This window comes from Staurois parvus, unplaced genomic scaffold, assembly GCF_062004578.1.
Source record: "Staurois parvus isolate SC_StPar_1 unplaced genomic scaffold, SC_StPar_1.0 ptg000550l, whole genome shotgun sequence".
In the NCBI taxonomy this organism is placed as follows: Eukaryota; Metazoa; Chordata; class Amphibia; order Anura; family Ranidae; genus Staurois; species Staurois parvus.
In genome coordinates this window covers 161190-184289 of record NW_028318346.1, presented here as the reverse complement: position 1 = coordinate 184289, position 23100 = coordinate 161190, and the positions used below count along the sequence as shown (strand labels likewise).

Below are 23100 nucleotides of genomic sequence, written 5' to 3'. Positions count from 1 at the left end.
GGAGTTTGAACACTATCGTGTAACAAACTGGAACTACCACCATTTTAATTCTCAAGGGTCTCTGCTTTCAGAAATTATATCGTTTTAGGGGATTTTAACCATGATGATTTTTTTTTTTTTTTTTTTAACGTATGTGCAAAAATGGTGCCACCAGTGAAGGGATTAAAGAACCAATTGTATATCTGGCATCAAGTCTGACTGAAATGTTTTAATATTAGTTTGCTTTTTACAAACATGCTTTGCACGATTTTGTTAATCCTTCATTTATTTCCAGTTTCATCCAAGGCACCAAAAAGTACTCCCCGTGACCCTCCATCCCAAAATGTAGACAATAAGGCAAGTGGCAGTGAGAAAAGTAAAAAACAGAATGTTGTTGAAGATGGTAAGTAATTGTTTTTTTCTACAGCGTTCATTTCACGAGAAACATAGTCTATTGTAAGTTTCCTGATTAACTGTTCTGTGAAGAAGCGATTGTGATGCATACATAGCTCATCTTTGTACCATCATTTCTGCCTTTCTACAGGCTCACAGTCTGTGTCTTGTTCCAAACTAGAATTGGTGATGGGCTGTAGCTTTCCACTGAGGACAGAGGAAGGCACAGGATAATGGGTTCTGAATGTCTGGAGATTAGAAAAAGTGTTCTGAGATGAGTGTTATTTAGGCAATATACTCTACAGGGTGTCCCTAAAGTTTGGACACATAGGAAATATCACTGACTATATGTTTTTTTTCTCTTGCATTTTGCCTATGTGTTCGGACTTTAGGGACACCCTGTATCACCCTTACATCCGCTATAATACTGTAAAATTTCTCACTGTATACAGTTTTTTTTTTTTTTTTAGCAGATCATTTTTTGTGACACTGGTATGTTACTTGAAGATCCTTCCTTCGACTCTTGGGCTGCCTATCAGGTCTGTCCTTGCCTCCTATAAACCTACGTATAGGACACTATCTGAATGATTAGACCTGCCCTTATTTTGACTCCCGTGCCATCTATCGTATAGAAAATATCCTTGACAACTGATGACATTGCTTCTATTTAATGGGCCCAGGGGCTTGTCTACATGTGGACACTGTGGTGCTCCATTTATATATATTATTGTTATACTTCTACCCCAACGCTTTTGGGACAGCATTCTGCGGTGACCACATGCAGACAATTATATAGACAATCGGACGTCTTCACATTGACACTGGTTTTAATTATTGTATGTTTTTGTGTATGTTGTGATTATTGAGCACAGTGTGTGATTTCCATAATAATTTTTTGTACTGCAAAAAATCCTTATGCAATTAATAAAGATTGCTGAACGCAATTATACCATCTGATACAAGCCTTTGTTTGCTGTTGTATTAACCACTTATCTGATGGGGTGGGCTTTACCCATTTACGAGATCTTTGGTTTCTTTGGTACTGTATATGGTTTAGACAGCAACACTTACTAAGTGAATAGGCCAGCAGTGTCTTTTTATTTGGCTTCCCTCAACTTCCTTTTTATTCTACAGACCTAATCCGCAGCCCAGTGGACAACTGACACAGGCACTACAGGCTGACACTGCTAATTATAAGGCAGTAGGTTACTACTGTCAGCCTGAAACAGAAAGTGCTGTTATTGGAAGGCTCTCCAGATAAGAAAGTTTCCAGCAGATGCACAAAAATATAGAAAACTGTGTACAGTGAGGCATGATGCCAAACATACTGCAAAATAGATTTTGTGTTTACATTTTGAAAATCTGATCTCTTAACCACTTCAGTACTGGACAGTTTTACCTGCTTCTTGCCCAGGCCAATTTTCAGATTTCAGCACTGTCACTTTGAATGACAACACTGTACCCAAATGAAATTTTTATCATTTCTTTTAGTCAGAACATTCTTTTGGTGGCTTTTAATCATCCACTGAGTTTTTATTTTTCGTGTTCTATAAACAAAAAATACCAAAAATTTAGATTGAAAGTTAGTTTGATTTAATTTCTTCATTAAACAAAACAAAAAAAAAACTCACCCTGCCGTTTACTAAATACCTTGGAGTGTCTTCTTTCCAAAATATAGGGGGTATGGGGGGTATTTGTACTGTCCTGGCATTGTAGGGCCCCAGGAAATGAGATGGGCTGCCAGTACATCACGACTGATAAATTTTCAAATATATATGTCATGGTTTTTAGACTCTATAACGTTCACACAGAGAAAATAGTATGCACTGACTTGGGATATTTTTACCAAAGAAATGTGGAAGAAAGTTTATTTACAAACATTTATAACCGAAACTAAGAAACATGTTTTTTTTTTTTTCATGCAGTCATCAGAGCAGTGCAGTGCCACTATATGACATGATAATGAAAGCCATAGTTGACAACTGACGTGATTGCTTATAGCGACCACATGGAACCAGGGCAGCATACAGTGGTCCAGTACAACGATATGTGTGTTGCCATGTCCAGTGGACACAGACATCATATGACATCCTCCTAGGATAACAGTGCTCCCACTTGGTTGTTTTCTTTACATTAGGCTGGGCTAGAGGTGATTAAAATCCTTATCTATTTTTTCTAGGGATTGCCAAATGTTTCCTAATCCAATTTCAAAGCACCACAAATATCTGCAGAAAAAATGCTGAGCTGTATCCACAGACAAATATAATAAACAAGAAAAATGTTTTATTATATCATGTAGAGTATAATAATGATATAAAGTAATAGAAATAGACCCTGAATAGGCAAAGGGTCAGTCTCTTTAATAGACCATTAGCAGCTGTGTAATTTTAGTTGCAAAACATTGAATATTTGCAGTTATTTATGCAGAGGTTTCTTTTTAATTTCAAAAACTCAAATAATAAACGTTACACCACATTAAAAATGTTTATACATATTTTATACTTGCATATATTTTATGAAAGTATCATTTCATATCTGAAATCTTTTTACAGCAAATCCCAGAGAGCGAGCCGAGAATAAGATGGATGGTTGCCTAAGGGAGAGAGAGACCGATAGCTCCTTGTTAAACAAGTCTGATGCAGGGTCTCCTTTGAAAGGCAAAGCAGATAGCAGCTCTCTGCAACAAACATGTGTGAATGACTCCACCACTTCACAGAGTCCCAAGGTTCACAGACAGTCTTCTGATTTAGTCATCTGTCTAGAGAATTCTGACAGTGATGCAGTAATGGAGAGCTGCAAGGACTTGAAACAGACTGTATTGGATACCCCCTACACACAACCCCAGGATATTGAAATGGAGATTATTTCTCCTACAAATGAAGGTACAGACGATTGCTGCTTCATTGTAGAGGATGCCTTACCACAAACCTCTGTAAGTCCTGAGAAATCTGCACCAACAAATATGTGTTCAAAGGGTTCAGAAACTGAGGAACCATTAGAGGGGGCCACCAATGAGAAGCTGTTAGAAAAGTCACAACAAGAGCAAGAGGCTAATAAGAGCTTGGCAACTTCACAGCCATCTGCAGTTGCTCCCCAGGGCAACACCCTGTTAGTTCCAGCTTTAGCTCCAGCTTTTATTTGTTCTGGTGCGAAAAACGAGACGGATCATCAACCTGTTGAAGCCTCAAAATTAAGTCCTTTGAATAAACTTGGTAATGATGTCAAAGATCAGCAAGATAATGAAAATGACTCTGGAAAATCCATTGGAAAGGATGAAGAATTGCAAAAGCCCACTGTGGATGTTGCCCCTTCTGCATGTCATGAGCAGAACAGCCTGGGTCCTGAGATGGAACCTTGCAGCACTGGAATTACTATACCTAGTAGCAGCCAAGCAGCTGTAGACCCCTCCACTATTGTTACACTCAACTTAATTGCTGAAGACCTTCCAGAAGAGGCAGAATTACATAATGCTGTCAGAAGCATTCATGAAGAAAATTATCCAACTATTATATTGTCACCTTTAGTGAAAAGTCAAGAAATTAAAAGGGCTGGCCCATCACAAAAGAGTTCTTCTGGAGATTGTATGGAACCTTCTCTTGTAGGAGAACAATGTCAGCTGCTGGCTACATCTAGTGATGGTCCAGTTAACACCATTAATATACCAAATGGAGATTGTACAGTTTATGCTGTCTCTGGGACAACTTCTACCACTGATGGGAGTGTCATACAACTGATGCCAACATCAGGTTCAACATTTGCACCCTCCAATAGTCTTTTTATAAGTTCATGTGTTGCAAGTAATGTTCCAGCCACACAGCCCAGCATCATGATGGTGTCAAATAGTTCAGCTCCTAATACCAGCCAAAAACAAGCAGGTCTTTTCCAAACTCCTCCTCGATCTGGCAGCATGTACACTGTTGGACAGACCATATCTCCAAAGCTTTCTCAAGGTGAGTTTCTCTACTTCACAGTTAACTGCACAATTCCTAATGCAGGCAGTATTTACCACTTGCCCTCCAGAGGATTTACCCCCCCCCCTTCCTCCTCAGGCCAATTTTTGCGTTACGGCTCTGTTACTTTAACTGACAATTGCTTGGCCATGCAACGTTGCACCCAGATGAGATTTATGTTCTTTTTTTCCCATGAATAGAGCTTTCTATTGGTGGTATTTGATCGCCTGTGCGATTTTATTTTTCGCACTATAAAAAAACTCGACAATTTTGAAGGAAAAAAACAATATTTTTGACTTTTTGCTATTAAACATGTCCAGTAAAAAAATTAAAACAATCCAATTTCGTCATAAATTTAGGCCAAAATGTATTCTGCTACATGTCTTTGCTTAAAAAAAATCCCAATACGTGTAAATTATTTGGTTTACGTGAGTTATAGCGTCTACAAATGGCGGTAGAGATGATGGATTTTTTTTTCTTCTACTAGTAATGGCAGCGATCAGCGACTTTTAGCGGGACTGCAGCGGTCATTTTGACACTGGGGAGATCTGACTTGGTGTCACTGATATCCCCATGACAGCAATACAGTGATAAGTGCTAATGAAAAGCCCTGACACTGTACTGATGGCACTGGGCAGGAAGGGGTTAATGTGGGGCGATCAAAGAGTTTATCGTGTGCTGTGTGCAGTTTTACTATGGGCTGTGTCTGTGTGCTTCACTGTAAACACACTTATAGCCATGCAAAGCAATGTACCGGAGTTGACAGAGGAGACAACTGTTTTGTTTACTAACAGTTTTTCCCCCTGTTGGAGATGCTCGGCAATCACCAGGTGGCCCAAATAATCACCAGCCGGGACTCAGTGATTGACGACCGTGACTGTGAATGGCGGCACGGGTAGGGTGCGCCCGCACCCCCAACCCGGAAATGCAAAATCACATGTATATATACTTCTGCTATAGGGTGGATGGGAAGCGGTTAAAAAAAGATATATATATATATATATATATATATATATATATATAGCATGGTGAGGATTTTGCTTACCTGTGTGTCAAGGCAAAAGCATTTGGTCTGCAGACTGCAGACACAGTACAGGAGATGACCAGAGACTGCAGACACAGTACAGGAGATGACCAGAGACTGCAGACACAGTACAGGGGATGACCAGAGACTGCGGACACAGTACAGGAGATGACCAGAGACTGCGGACACAGTACAGGAGGTGACCAGAGACTGCGGACACAGTACAGGGGATGACCAGAGACTGCGGACACAGTACAGGAGATGACCAGAGACTGCAGACACAGTACAGGAGATGACCAGAGACTGCGGACACAGTACAGGAGATGACCAGAGACTGTGGACATAGTACAGGAGATGACCAGAGACTGCGGACACAGTACAGGAGATGACCAGAGACTGCGGACACAGTACAGGAGATGACTGCTGACCTTTGGGGAGGGGGGGGGGAGCGGGTACCTGTCAAATTCTACAGGAAATCTGTCGTCACCTCCTGTCATGGGAGAGACTTTTTGGCTTTTGTGGACATTACGAATGTGTTCTTACATGTCCCCATGTTCCCAGCACATAGATTCCTATGTTTTGTTCGGCCTCTACCCTACCAGTTCATGGCCCTGCCCTTCAGCATGTTCTCTTCACTGCAGGCATTTACCAAGGTGCTTAGCCCTGCTGCACTCTCATGGCTTCTCCATTGTAGGATACCTAAAAGATCTACTGTTGAGGAAATTGAACCGGGCTCTGTTGGGGAATGTTTCCTTGACTGTACAGATGTTGCAATGGTTTGGATGGATTTTAACCTTTCAAAAATCATTAACTTATCATTTAGAGTATTTGGGTTTAGTCCTGGACACAACTTAGGTCAGAGTGTTAATTCCAGTGTAGAAACTTGAGCTCTCCAGTCCAAGAGACATTGGACCCTCTGCTTTTGCATAAGAGGCCTGTATCTGATGGTAGCCTCCTTTGAAGCAGTTCAATGTATTCACTTTCACGCCAGACCTCTGCAATGTACCATTCTGTCTTCCTGGGACCAGTCTGAGCAGACAGATTTGTTTGTTTGCCATCGAAGACCAGTTTGTCTGCAAATGTGGATTTGTCTGCAAATGTGGATTTGGTATACCGACCTGGTAAGACTCCTGGCAGATGCTTTGTGGGCTCAACCAGATTGTCAGGATCTTCTTTGTCAAGAACCACTGTAATGGCCTGCTTCTTGATCATTGGTATCGAATAAGCTTTATTGCAACATCTCCTCATTGGCTTACCTTTGCATAGGCTACCCCCCCCCATCCCTCAGTCCACCATGAATGCTGCTGCCAGACTCATCACCTTACCAACCATTGGGTGTCCTCTGCCCCTCCTCTCTGCCAATCCCTCCATTACCTTCTGCTCATCCAGTGCATTAAATACAAAATACTAACAACTTACAAACCATCCACCGCTCAGCCCCCAGCAACATCACTATCTTAGTCTCAAAATACCAACCATTTTGTTCTCTTCATTCCTCCCAAAACCTCCTGCTCTATTCCTCCTAAGACCTCCTGCTCTCTAGCTCCCTTGTCACCTCCTCCCATGCTCAGCTCCAGGATTTTTCCTGAGCCTCTCCTATCCTATGGAACTCCCTACCCCAATCTGTCCAGCTGTCTCCTACACTGTCCACTTTTAGGCGATCCCTTAAATCTGTTTTCTTCAAGGAAGCCTATCCCACCTCCACCTAACTGTTGTACTTTTATTTTCTCCATCAGCTCATCTCCCACAATTATTACCTTTTGTGCCAGTTTACTCTCCCTTTTAGATTGTAAGCTGTAACAAGCAGGGCTCTCTGATTCCTCCTGTACTGAATTGTATTGTAACCGAACTGTCTGCCCTAATGTCGTAAAGTGCTGAGCAAACTGTTGGCGCTATACAAGTCCTGTATAATAATAATAATGCATAGAATAAAGAGGAATTGACTGGGTCCTTATTGGCAGTAAGATCACTGGATTAGGGCCAAAGGCAAGTATAGGCCCTGGCTGTCTGCATTTAAGGTCAAGTTGTCTTTTAATAGGTCAGCTGTGGTCAGTAGGATGTCCCTGAGGCCTGCACCTTTAAAAGAAATTGGCCATGGCTGCTCCTATATTTGACTAGATCAGTGCATAGATTTTTAAAAATGCAAAATGACATTTAAAGAAAATTGAGAGTTTAGTCCTTGGAATGTTGTTTTTCAGTTTCTGACATATTAGTCAGCTGGTTGTTCATGTATGTTTTCTATTCAGGCTCTACAATCATCCTCGCTTCACCTGTTCAGCCCATGTTACAGGGGGTTATGAGCATGTTCCCGGTTTCACTGGTTGGTCAGAGTGGCAGCACTTTCACAGCACAGCCACATCAGGTAATATAAACCTAATACCTGCCATTTTAAACTGTTCCTTGTGAAAGAATACACTAGTGTGTTGGTGTTAATTGGCTGCAAGGACATTTTGTAGTTGAATTGTAATCCTTTTTTATTTTTTGTTTTTTCCTGTTTGTTCATTTAGTAATTCAGAGAGAATTTCTACAATGTCATGTAATGTAAACCTGTCACTAAATTTTACAATTAAAACTGAGCATATGATAAGTGTTTAAAGACAGTCACCTTATACATTTTAGGCAAAGTGACGGTATCTTTCTAAAGCCTGCTACCTGACCACTTTATACTCACTTCTTCTGTGCTCTCCTGCCACTCCTTTCTTTGTTGATGTCACCATCAAGAAACAGGTGTCAGATGGCATTGAAGCTTAGAGGAAGCAGTGACCAGGCTACAGCCTCGCAAATAGTTGTTAGGTCCAAGAACTGTATCATGGGGGGAGTCGCAGCTCCTTTATATCCTGAAGCATTGGGTGTTTAGCAGTGGTGACTTCAGGGGAAAACTGCAGATGTACAGTGGAAAGGGGAGTGTAAAGATAGGTGGGCTGTATACCTGCTGTCATGTTGCCCTAAATGCCTGTCTGTTTAGGCAGAGTAAACCTTCACTGTAAACAATGTCAAAATGATCAATAGATCCAGTGTTGTGAGTGATTAGAGCTATGATTTGATCCAGCTGAAGTCAAATGCATATATTGACTTATAGGGTAAATTTTAAGCCTGGTCTCGCTTTTCCCTATGTCTTGAGCTGCCTATTTATCCTATAATGGATGTCTTCACTGACTGAGTGGCTTGCATGGAAGAAAGGTGGGGCAATGCACAACCTTAAAAGAGAAGTACAGCCAAAGCTTCTACTTTGGATCACAGCAATGCAGCTCGTTCTGCACTCCTATCGCCCGTTTTCAGCTGACAGCGGACTATAGTTGGCTGTTGGCTGACGTCACTCAGCCATCCCAGGTTGGGGAATCCATCCCAGAGTCTGGAGCGACACCTGGCTCAGCCTGTCAACGATCTGTGCTGAGATTGTGAGGCAGCCGCTCCCTTCCCCTCCACAGCCCGACACTCCAGTGAGCACGGGGGGGGGCGGGGGGGGTTGTGGAGGTAGAGCAAACAGCGGTGACTGGCAGTCAATGTTGGTCTCTCCATTTTACTTAGAGGAAGAAAAATAAAAACTATTAACCAGACTATAAACATTATGCTGTGATTGTGGAGAACATTAGTAGGAATAATTTAAAGGTTGTAATGATAAACTAACTTATCAGACAAATGTACCCTCTTACCTGTCAATTAAGGCCTCAGAGGAAAGAAACTATCGTCTACTGCAGCCTTTCTCAGCTTTTCCAGCACAGACGAACCATGGAAATAACTGTCTGGTCTCAGGGAACCCCTGCTAAAAATTACTATATCTACAACTCATGATACATCAGTGTGATAGTCAGTGGGAAGAATGCTCCTTACACTTGAGGTCACTTTGCAGAATTACCACATTACAGATGGTTAAGAAGATCAATGGTGTCAATGGGAACTTATCTGAGAGGCAGAAATTACTGATTGCTTAAGGAACCCTTAGAAACCTCCATAGAACCCTGGCTGAGAAACCCTGATCTACTCTAACTGTAGGAGGTACAATTAGGAGGCTGCAAGCAAACTAAACTCGGTTCCCTCTAGTGGCAGAAATGCATTTTTCTCTTGTATGAGAACTGCATTGAGAAATACAATGTTACTTAAAGCGGAGCTCCACCCAAAAGGGGAAGTTCCGCTTTAAGTCTTTGTCCCCCATTCAGGATTGGCACCCTTGGGGAGTGAGTACCCGAATATGACAGGTACCTGCTCCCCCCCCCTGCCCGTAGTCTTCTGGGACATGTGACAGGTCCCAGAAGACTATTTGGCCATTCACAAAGTGCACCCGGTTGTGAAGCTGCAATCTGTCACAGCCGGGTGCCCACACTGAAGGTGCTGGCGCTAGGGAGAGAAGACGGCCGGTTAAACCAGCAGTGGTGAGGACACCGCTGGACCGAGGGACAGGTAAGTGTCTGTATTTTAAAAGTCAACAGCTACAGTTTTTTTTTTTTTCAGGTGGAACTCTGCTTTAACCACCTAAAGGAGATAAAACAATTGGTATAATGGATTTGGTTGCCGTTATTAAGTGCTAGTGGCTTTAAATATATAAAAGTAAGAATTCTGCCTGACAGCAGGCACTGTTGGCTAGAAATCACTGTCATCTGTCCATCTCTAATTGCGTTTCACTTTGTTACTGGGGCCTGATTTGTCTGACTTCATAGCTAAAGCTGGCCATACATTGATTGACACGTGTCAAGTTCAGCAAGAATTGGCTGAATTCCAATCCGTGTGTGCAAAAACTTTTGTCCTTTTGTCAGCTGCAGATCAGTTTATTCTGACAGTGGCAGGTGGTGTTAGAATACAATATCAACAGGGAATTCCTTCACCCAGGTTGTTCAAGGAAAATAAATAAAACAGACTATGGCCAGCTTAAGATCAAGATTTTTATTCCACTGTCCAATGGCAGTGCCTTTACAGGCCACTGAAACACTCTCATTGGACAGTTTGGCTTAGTTGAGCTCTAGTAACAAAGTTAAATTGGTTGTAAACCTCAGACCTGAACGTATATCCCTCTATGCTGTCCAAAGTGTCATATTGTTTTTTTTTTTGTTTGCTCCGTTCCTCTTCTATCAGCATGAATCACTTCTGACAAGTTTTTCTGACACCAAGAGAAACATGGTGACAGGGGAGGGACCTCCAGCAGATTGACAGCCTCAGCTTTGTTCCTGTGAGCTGTGTAAAAGGGGTGTGTCTCTTCCTTCCAATAAGTTCTCAGAGCTCTGCTCACTGAGCTGTGGAAAATCTAAATTCAGCTCTCCACCCCCTTTTTTTCTGAACTCTCAGACAAGTTTTATAAATTCACCAATTTGAACAGCTGTAGAGAAGAGAAGACTGCAGATAGACAGATACAAGTTATGTAGGATGATTTGTTCACTGGGTATATGTAAGGGTTTACAACCACTTTAAGTGAAATTGCAGAGGCACACTTAAACTGATTTATACATGTTAATTTTTTTTAAAATTTTTTTTAAAAAAAGCCTGACCGATCTCTGCATTAATACAACGATGTGTGATGCAGGAATCTCTTCTGCTGTGCTATTGTATTCTGACAGGGTGGCATACTTCCCATGCCAGAGATATGCTTGAAGCAAGTCTGTTCAACAGAAGCTGGTCATTAGACAAACAGCGTTACACGTGCTGAACCAGCTGACGTTGGGTATATGTGTACCAGGATTTGTAGGCTGTTGTGTTTAATAAAGATAATATCATACATCTTGTGTTATCTGCCTTTAGACAGCATGATATTGACTGGCTGCCATTTAATTGTTTGCTTTATTTTATCAAACACTGGATTATTATTAGAAAAATGTGGTTAACTGGTCCCAAAAACCATGAGACCTTTGGTAAATTGAATGCATGCTAGCTATTCAAAATGTCAGCGTTCGAGAGAATTAGCAAGACTGATGTTTCTCTTTATAGAATAGTTTATTAAATGATCAAACCCCGAAAGAATTAGCAACTTAGAGTGTTTTTTTAATTTTTGGGGGGTTTTTTTTGTTTTTATGTCTAAATATTGTTCACAGCACCTGGCAAAAATTTGTGTTTCTTGGCCTTCTAGATTTTGCATGTTCCTGTCTCTAAACCTGTGGTTCCTAAACTTCCTCTACCTCCGAAGTCTCAGAAATCTCTACCAAAACCCGCAGCAAACACAGGTACAAACAAGATCAGCTTGCTAGGATATTTATTTGTACAAATTAAGCCTTAAAATGACACACACATATTGATTCAAGGTGTATTTTATGTTATTATCAAAGCATATCTAACCCCATTAAGTGTGTGTGTTTTATTTTGCAGTTTACTAGTCCTTAGATTTAGTGGCTGTTTTTTTTTTTTTTTCTTCTTTTTATTTTATTTTTTTTGGGGGGGGGGGGTTAAGCTTTTTCCCTTTATTTTCATCTTGTGAGCCTACTAGTAACACACTTCCAGTCTTTTTTTTCTTCAAAAATAAATTTCGACCTTTCACTTCTGTCATCTGTGTCCAGCTCCAGGACATCAGCAGGAGATTTATATTTGCTATCTGAATTGTAGTTTGTGCTGTGTGTGTATCTCACAGCAATTGCTTCTATTCAAAAATACCGTTTTCATTTTTTCTTTTGTCATTTTCTGAATGAATGCTAAGCTATCTCTGGATGAGGTGGAGAATCAAGGCAGTGATGTCTTGTTCTCAACCCCTCCAATTAGAGAATCTTTGCTTTATTCAGAAAATGCAAAGAATTCTCTGAATGACGCCTGTACTGAATGGTCCACCTCCTGTATTCACAAGGCATTGTCCTAGCCATTTAACACATGACCTGGATGCAAGTGGAGATCACTGAAGTAGTGGTGTCTACTTCAGTGATGTTCAGCAGCATTTGCTAGGTATGTCATTTACTTTGTTACATTGGTCCATTGTAACTATGTATAACATGCAAATACTTATTGTTTAATAAACTCTAGTAAACTGATTTTATGGTACATACAAAAATCCGATTTTTCTTTTCTCCCTGGAGCTGATCAGATTGGCTGGGTAGTGAAAGAAAGGTAAACATGTTATTGGGAAGGGCAGCATTAATGTGAACCTATTGCATTGTTCTGCTTGGAAAAAACACAATTTTGATTTAAGTGACTGAAAACTTATGAAATTACATAACCCTAAACGTAAAGTCTGAGATTTTATTGACTGGGTTTATAGTGCATAAACAGAATAACATACACTGCTAAGAAAAAAAAGTATCCAACCTCTGTGTTAACCTCTTGCTATTTCTTGAGCGTTTTTTTTTTTCCAAAAAAAGTTTTATTTTATTTTGAAATAAGAAAGGCATAACAAGTCATATACGGATACGGAGCACAGTCCGCGCATAAACATCTGTCTTAATCTCCCGTAGCGCAGACGGGTCATAAGTTGTTTATTTGAAGTGTGAATTACCCTGTTACAAAAGATCACATTATAGCAGTTGAGTAAACTAAACCAAAAAAAAAGAGTACTGATTATAATAGGTAGTCTAGAGAATTATAGTGGATGCTGCTCTAATGCGTAGGGATTATTAAAATAATGGGACCATGAAGCGCAGTACAATATATCATTTGAAGGCGTGCAGTTCTTCTGTGTCCGTAGCCGGGCAATGTAGGGTTCTTATTGTGAAAGACAATCATACCTATATGTGAAAGTGCACCCTGTCCCTCATAAAAGATATAGTTATTTGTAGAGGAAAAAGGTGTAAAGGAAAGAAGGAAAGGAAAAGAAGAGAGAAAGGCACATCAGGTGAAAGGAAGTGTGAAGAGTAGCATCATAGAAGGAAGGGGATAAAAAAAAAAAAAAAAAAAAAAAAGGGGGGGGATGGAGGGGGTCAAATAATAAATAGTGGCTGTTAACTAATCATATCATGGAGCATTATTTATGGTGACGTAGATTATATCTTTATGTAAGATATAGTCCGGGTAGACTCAGTCTATGGAGCAATTCTAGAGGTGAGAGCTCTAAAGGTTTTTGTGTTCTTGAATCTCGTCTCATTCATTCATAGAAAAACGATAAATACTGGTGGTTTGAAAGTGTTTCCAACATGCCCAAGTCTTCCTGAATCTCTCGGGGTGTTCTTTTGCCACTGAAATCAGCTCCTCCATCTCCGCAATCCTGATGACCCTAAGAAACCACTCTCGTACAGTGGGAATTCTTGAGCGTTTTTAAAAGATCTGTTTAAAAGAATTCATTTAATCATGTAATGACTGTTGTAACATTTTCCCCCATTTTAGGTAAACCATTGTCCAACCCTGCAACTGATTCCATGAGCCGACCCTCCAGCTTAGTGCAGAGGTCAGTGATTGGGTAATTCTTTGTAGATTCCCCTATAATCTTGACAGATAGCAGACTTCCTTTAAAATTAGTTTTCCTTTTCATTTTTGTACAGAGAAAATGGAGAAAAGAATTCCACTTCTGAGACTCAGCAGAAAGCTGAAGAAAGGTTCTTACCGGAGACGTTGAATACTGTGTCAAAGTCAGTGGAAGCCCATAGGAGAGTGCTCTGTTTTGATGGGACATCTCTTACCTATAATTCTTCATCCTCGTCTAATGAAAAAAGCCAAAATGACAAGAATGACACTATACAAAGTGATTTGTCTTCTGCAGAAACTGTATCTTCTAAAATCAGCTTGTCCAAAGAAACAAAAAAAAACGAAAGATCAGCTCCTTCAATGGGGAAGAATTCCAGTGTGGATATGATGGTTGCAAAAGCAAAAGATCAACCTGGGGAAAAAAGGCCAACAAGTTTAGGTGGTCTCTATGTTATCAACAAGGAGAATGTGTTGCAGGTAGGAACACAAATTAATCCAGTAGATCAAACAGACAAAAAAACTACAAATCAAGACAATTTACGTACAGAGAAAAATCTAAAGCCACCTCAGGAACCTGTAAGAAAGCAGACTTCACTACCTAATATTCTGAGGAGGACACCACAGAAAATATCCTCAGAAAGGGTCTGTTCTACCAGCCCTCTAGCAAAACAAGCTAGTCAGCTCTTGCAGGATATGCAATTTCATAGTCCAAATACAAAGACTTGGTCTACTGGAGATGTACCACGAACGCCAGGAATAGGCTTAGAGGACAAGTTCACAGACAACAATTATGACCACACACGGACTTCAGCCTGCCGGCGTTACAATGAGGATGGAGGGACACCCAAACCCATGATGCCTCCTGCAACGCCAGACATGCCTACATGCAGTCCTGCCAGTGAAGCTGGTAGCGAGAACAGTGTCAATATGGCAGCTCATACGCTAATGATATTGTCTAGGGCCTCTATTGCAAAGGTTGCCAGTAGCACACCACTGAAGGACAACACCCATCATTCAAAACCATCCAAGAGTACCGCAAAGAAGAGGAGGCTTGAAGATTCTGATGAATATGAACGGCGGTCACATAGAAAGGAGATTCTAAGCCCCTCAAGCTTGCAGAAAAAGAAAAAATTGAAAGTGAGTCAATACTCTAATTGGCTATTATTGTAGAGTCATTACATCTTATGTTGTTGTCTTTGCGAAGTGTTTTACATTATGGGCTTTGTGTCCACTGTTTGTGAAATGCTCTAAGTCAGGGCTTACAATTTCATGTCTAGATCTACTAGCCAGGCACAAACCTTACTCTCCAACAGCTGCCCCACCCAACCTTGCCCAGGTCCGCCTCCAACCCCACCCCTGTCCTCCAACCCCGCCCCAGCCCTGCCCCCAACTATGCCCCCTTAAAGCTTATGAAATTACATTTTTCTTTAGAATAAAGAGTCCAAAATATAAAAAACTGCAATTATAACATAGCTTTATTATGTCAATTTAAACATAACAGCAATGGCTTATTAGCAATAGGGTGCAATCAGAATATCAAGTTTTACAGCTTTAAACCTGTAGTAAATATTTTGTATTTGTTTTTGTTTATCTCCTGCATCTTTAAAAAGAGACTTTAGTAACTAAAGTCTATTTTAAAAGATGCAAGTTTAGTTTGCAGAAGTATAGCATAAGAAAAAGTGCTTTATTTTGAGCGCAGCACAAAAAATGTCATTTACATTAAGCTGGTGGGTATAGGGATGTACACCGTTGGCAGGTCTCTCCTTCACGTGTCCCCCATGGCGGTGTAGAGCGGGCCTCTCCTCGTGTCCCCCAAGACGGTGTAGAGCGGGCCTCTCCTCGTGTCCCCCAAGATGGTGTAGAGCGGGCCTCTCCTCGTGTCCCCCAAGACGGTGTAGAGCGGGCCTCTCCTCGTGTCCCCCAAGGCGGTGTAGAGCGGGCCTCTCCTCGTGTCCCCCAAGGCGGTGTAGAGCGGGCCTCTCCTCGTGTCCCCCAAGGCGGTGTAGAGCGGGCCTCTCCTCGTTTCCCCCAAGGCGGTGTAGAGCGGGCCTCTCCTCGTTTCCCCCAAGGCGGTGTAGAGCGGGCCTCTCCTCGTTTCCCCCAAGGCGGTGTAGAGCGGGCCTCTCCTCGTGTCCCCCAAGGCGGTGTAGAGCGGGCCTCTCCTCGTGTCCCCCAAGGCGGTGTAGAGCGGGCCTCTCCTCGTGTCCCCCAAGGCGGTGGAGAGCGGGCCTCTCCTCGTGTCCCCCAAGGCGGTGGAGAGCGGGCCTCTCCTCGTGTCCCCCAAGGCGGTGGAGAGCGGGCCTCTCCTCGTGTCCCCCAAGGCGGTGGAGAGCGGGCCTCTCCTCGTGTCCCCCAAGGCGGTGGAGAGCGGGCCTCTCCTCGTGTCCCCCAAGGCGGTGGAGAGCGGGCCTCTCCTCGTGTCCCCCAAGGCAGTGAAAAATAAAGTCGGAAACCGAAAGTCAGCTTCATAACGAGGCTTGGAGCGCAAGTGGAACGCAAATCGATCCCCGGTGCCTGGGGATCGCATTGCAAGCCACCTGCTCCATCTGTGCTTGCCACAAAGGGATTTCCCCTCGCATTTTGCTCCAAGTATTAGGACCCGTTAACATCATTGTACTGTGGTAGTGCACATTGATGTAATGCGGTGCTATTCATTCTGAAGAGCAGGCTAAGATAACTTGCCAATGCACATGGCATTTCAGCACTCCACAACAAATGGTAACGCTCTACCTGTGTTGTAGTGTTCTGCTTTACAGAGTGCACCTTTATAAGCGTTTGCACTTTTTTTGGTTCATTAGACAGTCTGTTCCTATGAATGAGCTGCCTTAGCACAAGACCCAATGTGCAGGCGCTATCACAGTGTAGAAGTGTAAAGCCAGCCTTAGGTCTAGTTTGGATGGGCAGCAAGGTGCATTCAACCTACATTGATATCCCTTTGAGACATTTCTGAGTTCAATCACAATTTGTGCCATTTGACTTCAGTTGACCTCCTTCTGACCCACATTTCACATTGTAATAAGCTGCACGGACATGTTTTTTGCTGCGTTTGCATTCCTGTAGACTTGCATGAGTAGGAAAAACGGTTGTGGTATGTTCAAGGCCCAGGCCCATGTTATAGAGGTCAGGTAAAGGTTACATTTTGTGAGCCTGTTGGTTCAATTTGAGGACTAGTTCAAGATTGGGTGTGATTTTGTTTCCGGTGTATTTGTATTTAGTTAAACATTTTAGTTGTTGAAACCATTTAGTGCAGGGGTAGGCTGCCTTTGAGAGGTGGAGATTTACTTGAACAACATGAAAGAGATCAAAGATCCTAGTCCTTTGCAAATGCCTCGAGCGGTGGCTATTGTATGTGGTGAAATGGGAAAGAGACCTGGGCAAGTTCCTTGCTCAGGCTACCTGGAGTAGTGTTTGGTATGCATCTTCTAAGTGCTCTCAGAACATCCTTGCCCAGGAGAGTGCATTTAAACTGTTTTCTCCGTGGTTCTTGACCCCTGATCGCATCTCACAGTTCACTCCCAGCACATCTCCAATGTGTTTTCGGGGCTGTAGAGACTGTGGCACTCTGCTGCACATTTGATGGACCTGCCCCAAGGTGATTCACTTTTGGTCCCAGGTATACACAATCATTAGAACTGTACTAAATGTACACTTGGCCTGTGATCTGTGGGAGGCTTTGCTGCGCAATGCTGCTGTAGCTCTGTCTAGAAATCGGAGGAAGATCGTAAGCTTTGTTTTCCTGGCAGCTTGCCAGACACTGGATAAAGCCTGGAGACAACCATTTCTTAATCTAGCTGAGGTTAAAGTGGTTGTAAACACTCAAGGTTTTTTTTACCTTCTTGCATTCAGTGCATGAATATAAAATACCTTCTGTGTGCAGCAGCCCTCTTAGACCCCCATAATACTTACCTGAGCTCCATTGCGATGTGCACAGGAGCCTTGGCTCCCTGGGGACCCTCCATCCTCATTGGCTGAGACAGCACCAGGAGCCATTGGAATCACTGTGTTTAAAAACTGATTTGAAAAATGAATGAATGTTCTTACAACAAAAAATGTTGAACAAAATTCAGAGGCCACTGTTTGAACCCATTCAAGATACAGTATTTTTCTCCCTCCTCTACCACACAAGATTACCTTTATCCTGGCTATGATTTCAATTAGAAGGGTGTCTTTGTCCTATAAGGAACCTTTTCTTCTGCTTCACAAGGAAAAGTTTGTGTTGAGATCATGTTATTTCTTCTGCCTAAGTTGGTTTCAGCATTTCATTTGAATCAGGACACAGTGTTGCCTTCCCTTTGTCTCGCTCCAAAAGATCCTAAAGCGATGGCTGTTCACTGCATGGGTGTGGTTAGGGCTGTGCAAATTTACCTCGCAGGCCTTGGTTCCTCAATCTGATGCTTTGCTTGTGTTACCTAAAGGTACCCGATCAGGCTGCCTTTAGAGTCACAATTGCTAGGTGGAGTAGGCAAATCATGTGACCTGAAAGATAAGATTCCTCCCTTTCCTGAGAAAGTCCACACTACCAGAAGTGTTGGAGCTTTGTAGGCTTTTCAACATCAGGCCTTTGTTTTCCAGGTCTGTAAGGCGGCCACCTGGTCCTCTGTTCACACGTTTGGTAAGCTTAACAGGTGGATGTTCAGATGTCGGCAAAGCAGACCTCAGAAAGTTCTGCAGGGGGCCCTGTAACAGGGCCTTCTCAGAGGTTCCTCTTCACCATTATTTCAATCTCCATATAGTTTAAGAATGAACTCTGATATGTCCTGTGATTTAGAATGAACTCTGATGTGTCCTGTGATTTAGAATGAACTCTGATGTGTCCTGTGTGATTTACTCCAAAAAATGTTTTATAAGTCCAAAATCCTGTTTATTTGCTTTTGTGTAGAAAAAAATTCTATAACGTTCCCCTGCCAATGTGCTCTGTGACACCACTCTTCTCCCCTGTGTATCATCTGTGACACCACTCTCATCCCTACTAAGTGGTTTGCAACACCACCCCCTCCAAGGTATATTGGTCTGTGACACCACACCCTCCCACATATATCGAGTTCTAATGACACTTGATTCCCCTGTGTGTCTGTCTGAGACACTACTCGTATACCCCTTTCAGTCTGAAGCTGAATCACCATGGCCAATTATCTCTTAGTAACTCCACAGGCCCTTTTATGCCTGCTGCATCAACACTGGGCACCCTACATGTCGGAGAGGTAGAGATGTCATTATAACAAATATCTCAGTAAATATTTAGTTATGGTAAAATGTGCTTGGTTCATTCTAAACTGAGATGTTGTCTATGGTGATTGGTCAGATTAATTTTATATTGTATATGTTACTATTGCATATGTTACTATTACTCCTATTTATATATACAGTCATGGTCAAAAATATTGGCACCCCTGCATTTCTGTAAGATAATGCACCACTTCGCCCACAAAAATGTTGCAACTACAAATGTTTAGGCATTCCCATGTTTATTTCTTATTTTTTTTTTTTGTATTGGTATGACGTAAAAAAGTCATGAAACAGGAAGCCAAATTTGACACATTCCAAGCAAAACTCCACAAAAGGACTGGACACAATTAATGACACCTTCTCAAAATTGTAAGAAATAATTGCATTCAAGGTTTGGGATGCTCCTGTAATTTGTTATACTCACCTGTATCAATTAACAGGTGGTGACAATATAGAAATCACACTGGCAACTAGTTGAAATGGTAAAACATTTACTCAACCTTTCTGTTATGTCTCTGTGTGTGCCACATGGAGCTTGGGGAAAAAAAGAGCAGCAAAGAATTCTCTGAGAATTTGAGAACAAAAATTGTGGAAAAGCATGGACAATCTTAAGGTTACTGGTGCATCTCCAGAGATCCTAATGTTCCTGTGTCCACTGTGTGTAACATTGTCAAAAAGATTACAGCCCATGGCCCTGTAGCTAATCTCCCCAGACGTGGACAAAAGCGAAAAATTTATTAAAGATTGCAACAATGATTGTTCAAATGGTGGCTAAAGAACCTCGATCAACTTCCTGAAAAATTCAAGCTGACCTTCAGGCACAGGGTACAACTATGTTGGCTTGCACTATATGCCGCCATCTGAACAAAAAGGGACGCTATGGTGAGGAGACCCATGAGGACCCCACTGTTGACACAGAAGCATTAAAAAGCCAGATTGGAGCATGCCTAAACCTACCCAAGGAAGCCAAAATCCTTTTGGGAGAAGATGCTGTGGACAGACGAAACAAAATTACAGCTTTTTGGTAAAGCCCATCATTCTACTGTTTTCAGAAAAATAAATGAGGCTTCTATAGAAAAGAATACAGTCGCCACAGTCAAACATGGTGGAGGTTCACTGATGATTTCTGCTTCAAGCACTGGGTGTCTTGACAATGTGCATTGCATTATGAAATCTGAAGACTACCAAAGAATTCTTGGGTGCAATGTAGGGCCCAGTGTCAGAAAGTTGGGTTTCCGTCAGAGGTCATTGGTCTTACAGCAGGACACTGACCCAAGGCACACGTCAAAAAGCACCCAGAAGTGGTTTAAGCCAGAGCACTGGAGAGTACTGAAATGGCCAGCAATGAGTCCAGATCTCAATCCCATAGAGCACCTGTGGACTGATCTCAAAACAGCAGTTGGGAAAAGGAATCCTTCCAATCTGAGAGACCTGGAGCAGTTGGTGAAAGAAGAGTGGTCCAAAATTCCAGTAGAGAGGTGTAAGAAACTCCTTGATGGTCACAGAAAGCGATTGATTTCAGTTATTTTTCCAAGGGCTGTGCTACCAAATATTAAATTGAGGGTGCCAATAATTTTGACAGTGACTGTGTTTCAACCCCTATAGAGAGAGTGGCACATGCCACCACTGGAAGAAAGGTTAATAATACTGTCTTCTCCTTGTTTCCACAGAAGCAGCGGAAGAAAAGCACTGACAATTTCCCTGCCGGAATGGATGTGGAAAAATTCCTAATGTCTCTTCATTACGACGAGTAAATTGGACTCTGAAGTCAACCTGCACATAGTACCTTACAGCATCAGTCATGCTAAATATGATGTATAGATATGTATGTAAATAAACCCGTGACTTATATAGGGTCACATGTTTTGTAATATGTAAAATGAAGGCACTTGCTTTGTTACTGCCATGTTTGTTTAAGCTGTATATATTGTATACCTGTGACAAGCAGATGAAAAACACAGAAGTACTTAAAGTGTGTATATTGCCAGGTTTTTTTCAGTTTTGGATAGGATGGGATTAAAGCCTGTCGATCATTTTTTTTCTGTTGTGCTGGGGAATTTACTTTAATTTCCTTGCCTGGAGATGCAGCAAGAAAGTAAGGAGAGATTCTCCCAGAAATAGGAGGCATTTCCCTCTTCACTGTCACCAAAGCATTTGTCCCCATTGGAAGACTTTTCAGCAGCTCTTGCTTTCATGACAACTCTAAGTTTTGAATTTCCATTTTCTGTCTTGGTCATAAAAGTCACCAGAACAAATACAGAAAGTGAATCTCCCCAGCTAGGACACAGATGGTGATTTAAAAAAAAAAAAAAAAAAAACTTGGCGGAGGGTCTAACCTTTCTCTGCTCTAACCAAAACAAAGCAAAAAACGTTAAATATAACATAGAAAAGAGGATATGACAAAGCGCTTTGTGGCGCTCTTAGTTGAAATTATGCAACTATAGCAATCCTTATAATAGTGCTCACCCTCTACCCCACTTTCCACAATGTTTACACAAATCATCCACATTCTCTTCTCCCATGTAACTTCAAAACATCTTTAAATGTAACAACCACAGTTAGTTGCGAAAACGACAAATTACTGGTTCAGAAACACTCCAATGTCCCGAACTCTACACAGATCTCTCCCAGACACTTCCTCATCACATTTATCCAGCTGCATCTGTTGCTTCAAGGACTGAACTATGCTATGTCTAGGCTGACGATTCGTTATCCATCTGCTCAAAGGAATATGAATAACTGTAAGCCCCCCATTTACACTGGTGTGATTTTGTCATGCGATTTGTAGTCACAAGTCACACCCTATTGTTGGCAATGGAATTGGTCAAAAAAGGTAAAAAGGTTCCTACACTATTTTTTGCGATTTCAGGTGCAACTTGCATAGACATCTGTTGCACTTGAAGTCAAACGGACATGTGACTTTGATTTCAAAGTCGTATTCAGTGTGAGCCAGGGCTAAAAGCAACCTTTTCCTTGTAGTAGTTTGGCCTATAAAATTTTATTAAAAAATATATCTGCAAGGTAATTGCTAGATAGTTGGTATAATTCATAAAAAATCAGCAATCCTCACGAACTAGGTGCCCTTTTCCCTTAGTTTCGCTTGCACACCCCATCGCAGGCAACCACACTTGATTTCAAATGAGTTAAAACAATAAAACTAGTCTAAAATACCAAATTAGGCACATTTTAAGCCCAACCAGCACTCTTTTTTTCTTAGCTGGTCAGTTAAGGCCTCGCCTCCTTTTATATTCATAAACCCCACCTCTTCACAGGCAGGAGTTGAGATCACATTCTCTATTAAGACCTCTAGAGCGATGTGTTTTTATTTTGTGTATCCACTGACCCTTATTTGAGAGAGGCAGATTATACAGTGTCACCATCTCTCCATTCTTATTTTTTTTGATACTCGTAAACATTGGAAGTTTTGGATTGCAGGCATGTATTTCAGCAAAATGGGCCGATACAGAGTGACCTTTCAGTCCTGCTTATGTTTCTCATGTGTTGCTTAATACGAACATGTAACCTTCTCTTCATTCTCCCTATAAACTGTAGGAGATAGCTGCATTCTAGAAGATATATGACCCTCTGAGTTGCAAGTTATGCACTGATTAATACACATTTAATTAATCCTCCCCTGTTCAGGAACCCACGTTAATAAGTATTTATGTAACAAATTCCTGGCTGTCTTTTAAATGGCCTAGCAGTTCTGTTTTGTTAATGACTTTGTATTAAAAGAAAAATCTTTAGTTTTTATCTGTGAGGTTTTTTTTTCAGAAAATACTTATCTGTGTAAACTGTATTGGCTTGCTCTGTCTTTTGTTAATAATGCTTCAAGTATCATTGTGCTGTTCTTCTGTAAGTAAAATTTCTTTATCTTTCTGTAAGGGACATAGGAAATTGGAGATGGTTATACTGCTGACCACAGGAGGCTTTGGAAACTAGCAAAAAAGAAACTTATGGGCAGTTTTAGTATGACCCCTTCTACTCCCAGCATGCTTCAGTTTTTGCTAGTGTCCTAGGCGAATAGATGACTTTTCTCTGTTCTGCAACAATTTTTGCTAATTATTATGTTAAGAGTTTTTTTTTTTTTTTTTAATCTTGATTCCTGCTACATCACTGCTAAGCTGGTTTTTATAGGCAGCTCTCTGGATTGGCCGTCCCTCAGCTTAATTTTGGAGTTCCGTACCCAGACCCCACTGGACTCAATGTTGTTCTAGCCTAAAATGT

The 23100-nt window shown here is 41.6% G+C and overlaps 1 protein-coding gene across 1 annotated transcript in view; it reads left to right on the top strand.

Annotated features, from left to right (window-relative positions):
- The window catches only part of NPAT (nuclear protein, coactivator of histone transcription), a 62359-nt gene extending 39733 nt beyond the window's left edge, over positions 1-22626 (top strand). The window contains exons 12-18 of the mRNA XM_089691114.1: positions 275-382; positions 2925-4322; positions 7593-7708; positions 11399-11492; positions 13570-13630; positions 13725-14784; positions 20544-22626. Coding sequence (XP_089547240.1) covers positions 275-382; positions 2925-4322; positions 7593-7708; positions 11399-11492; positions 13570-13630; positions 13725-14784; positions 20544-20627 — 2921 coding nt within the window. The 3' untranslated portion in view covers positions 20628-22626. The remainder of the gene's footprint in view (positions 1-274; positions 383-2924; positions 4323-7592; positions 7709-11398; positions 11493-13569; positions 13631-13724; positions 14785-20543) is intronic.
- Positions 22627-23100: the final 474 nt, after the last annotated feature.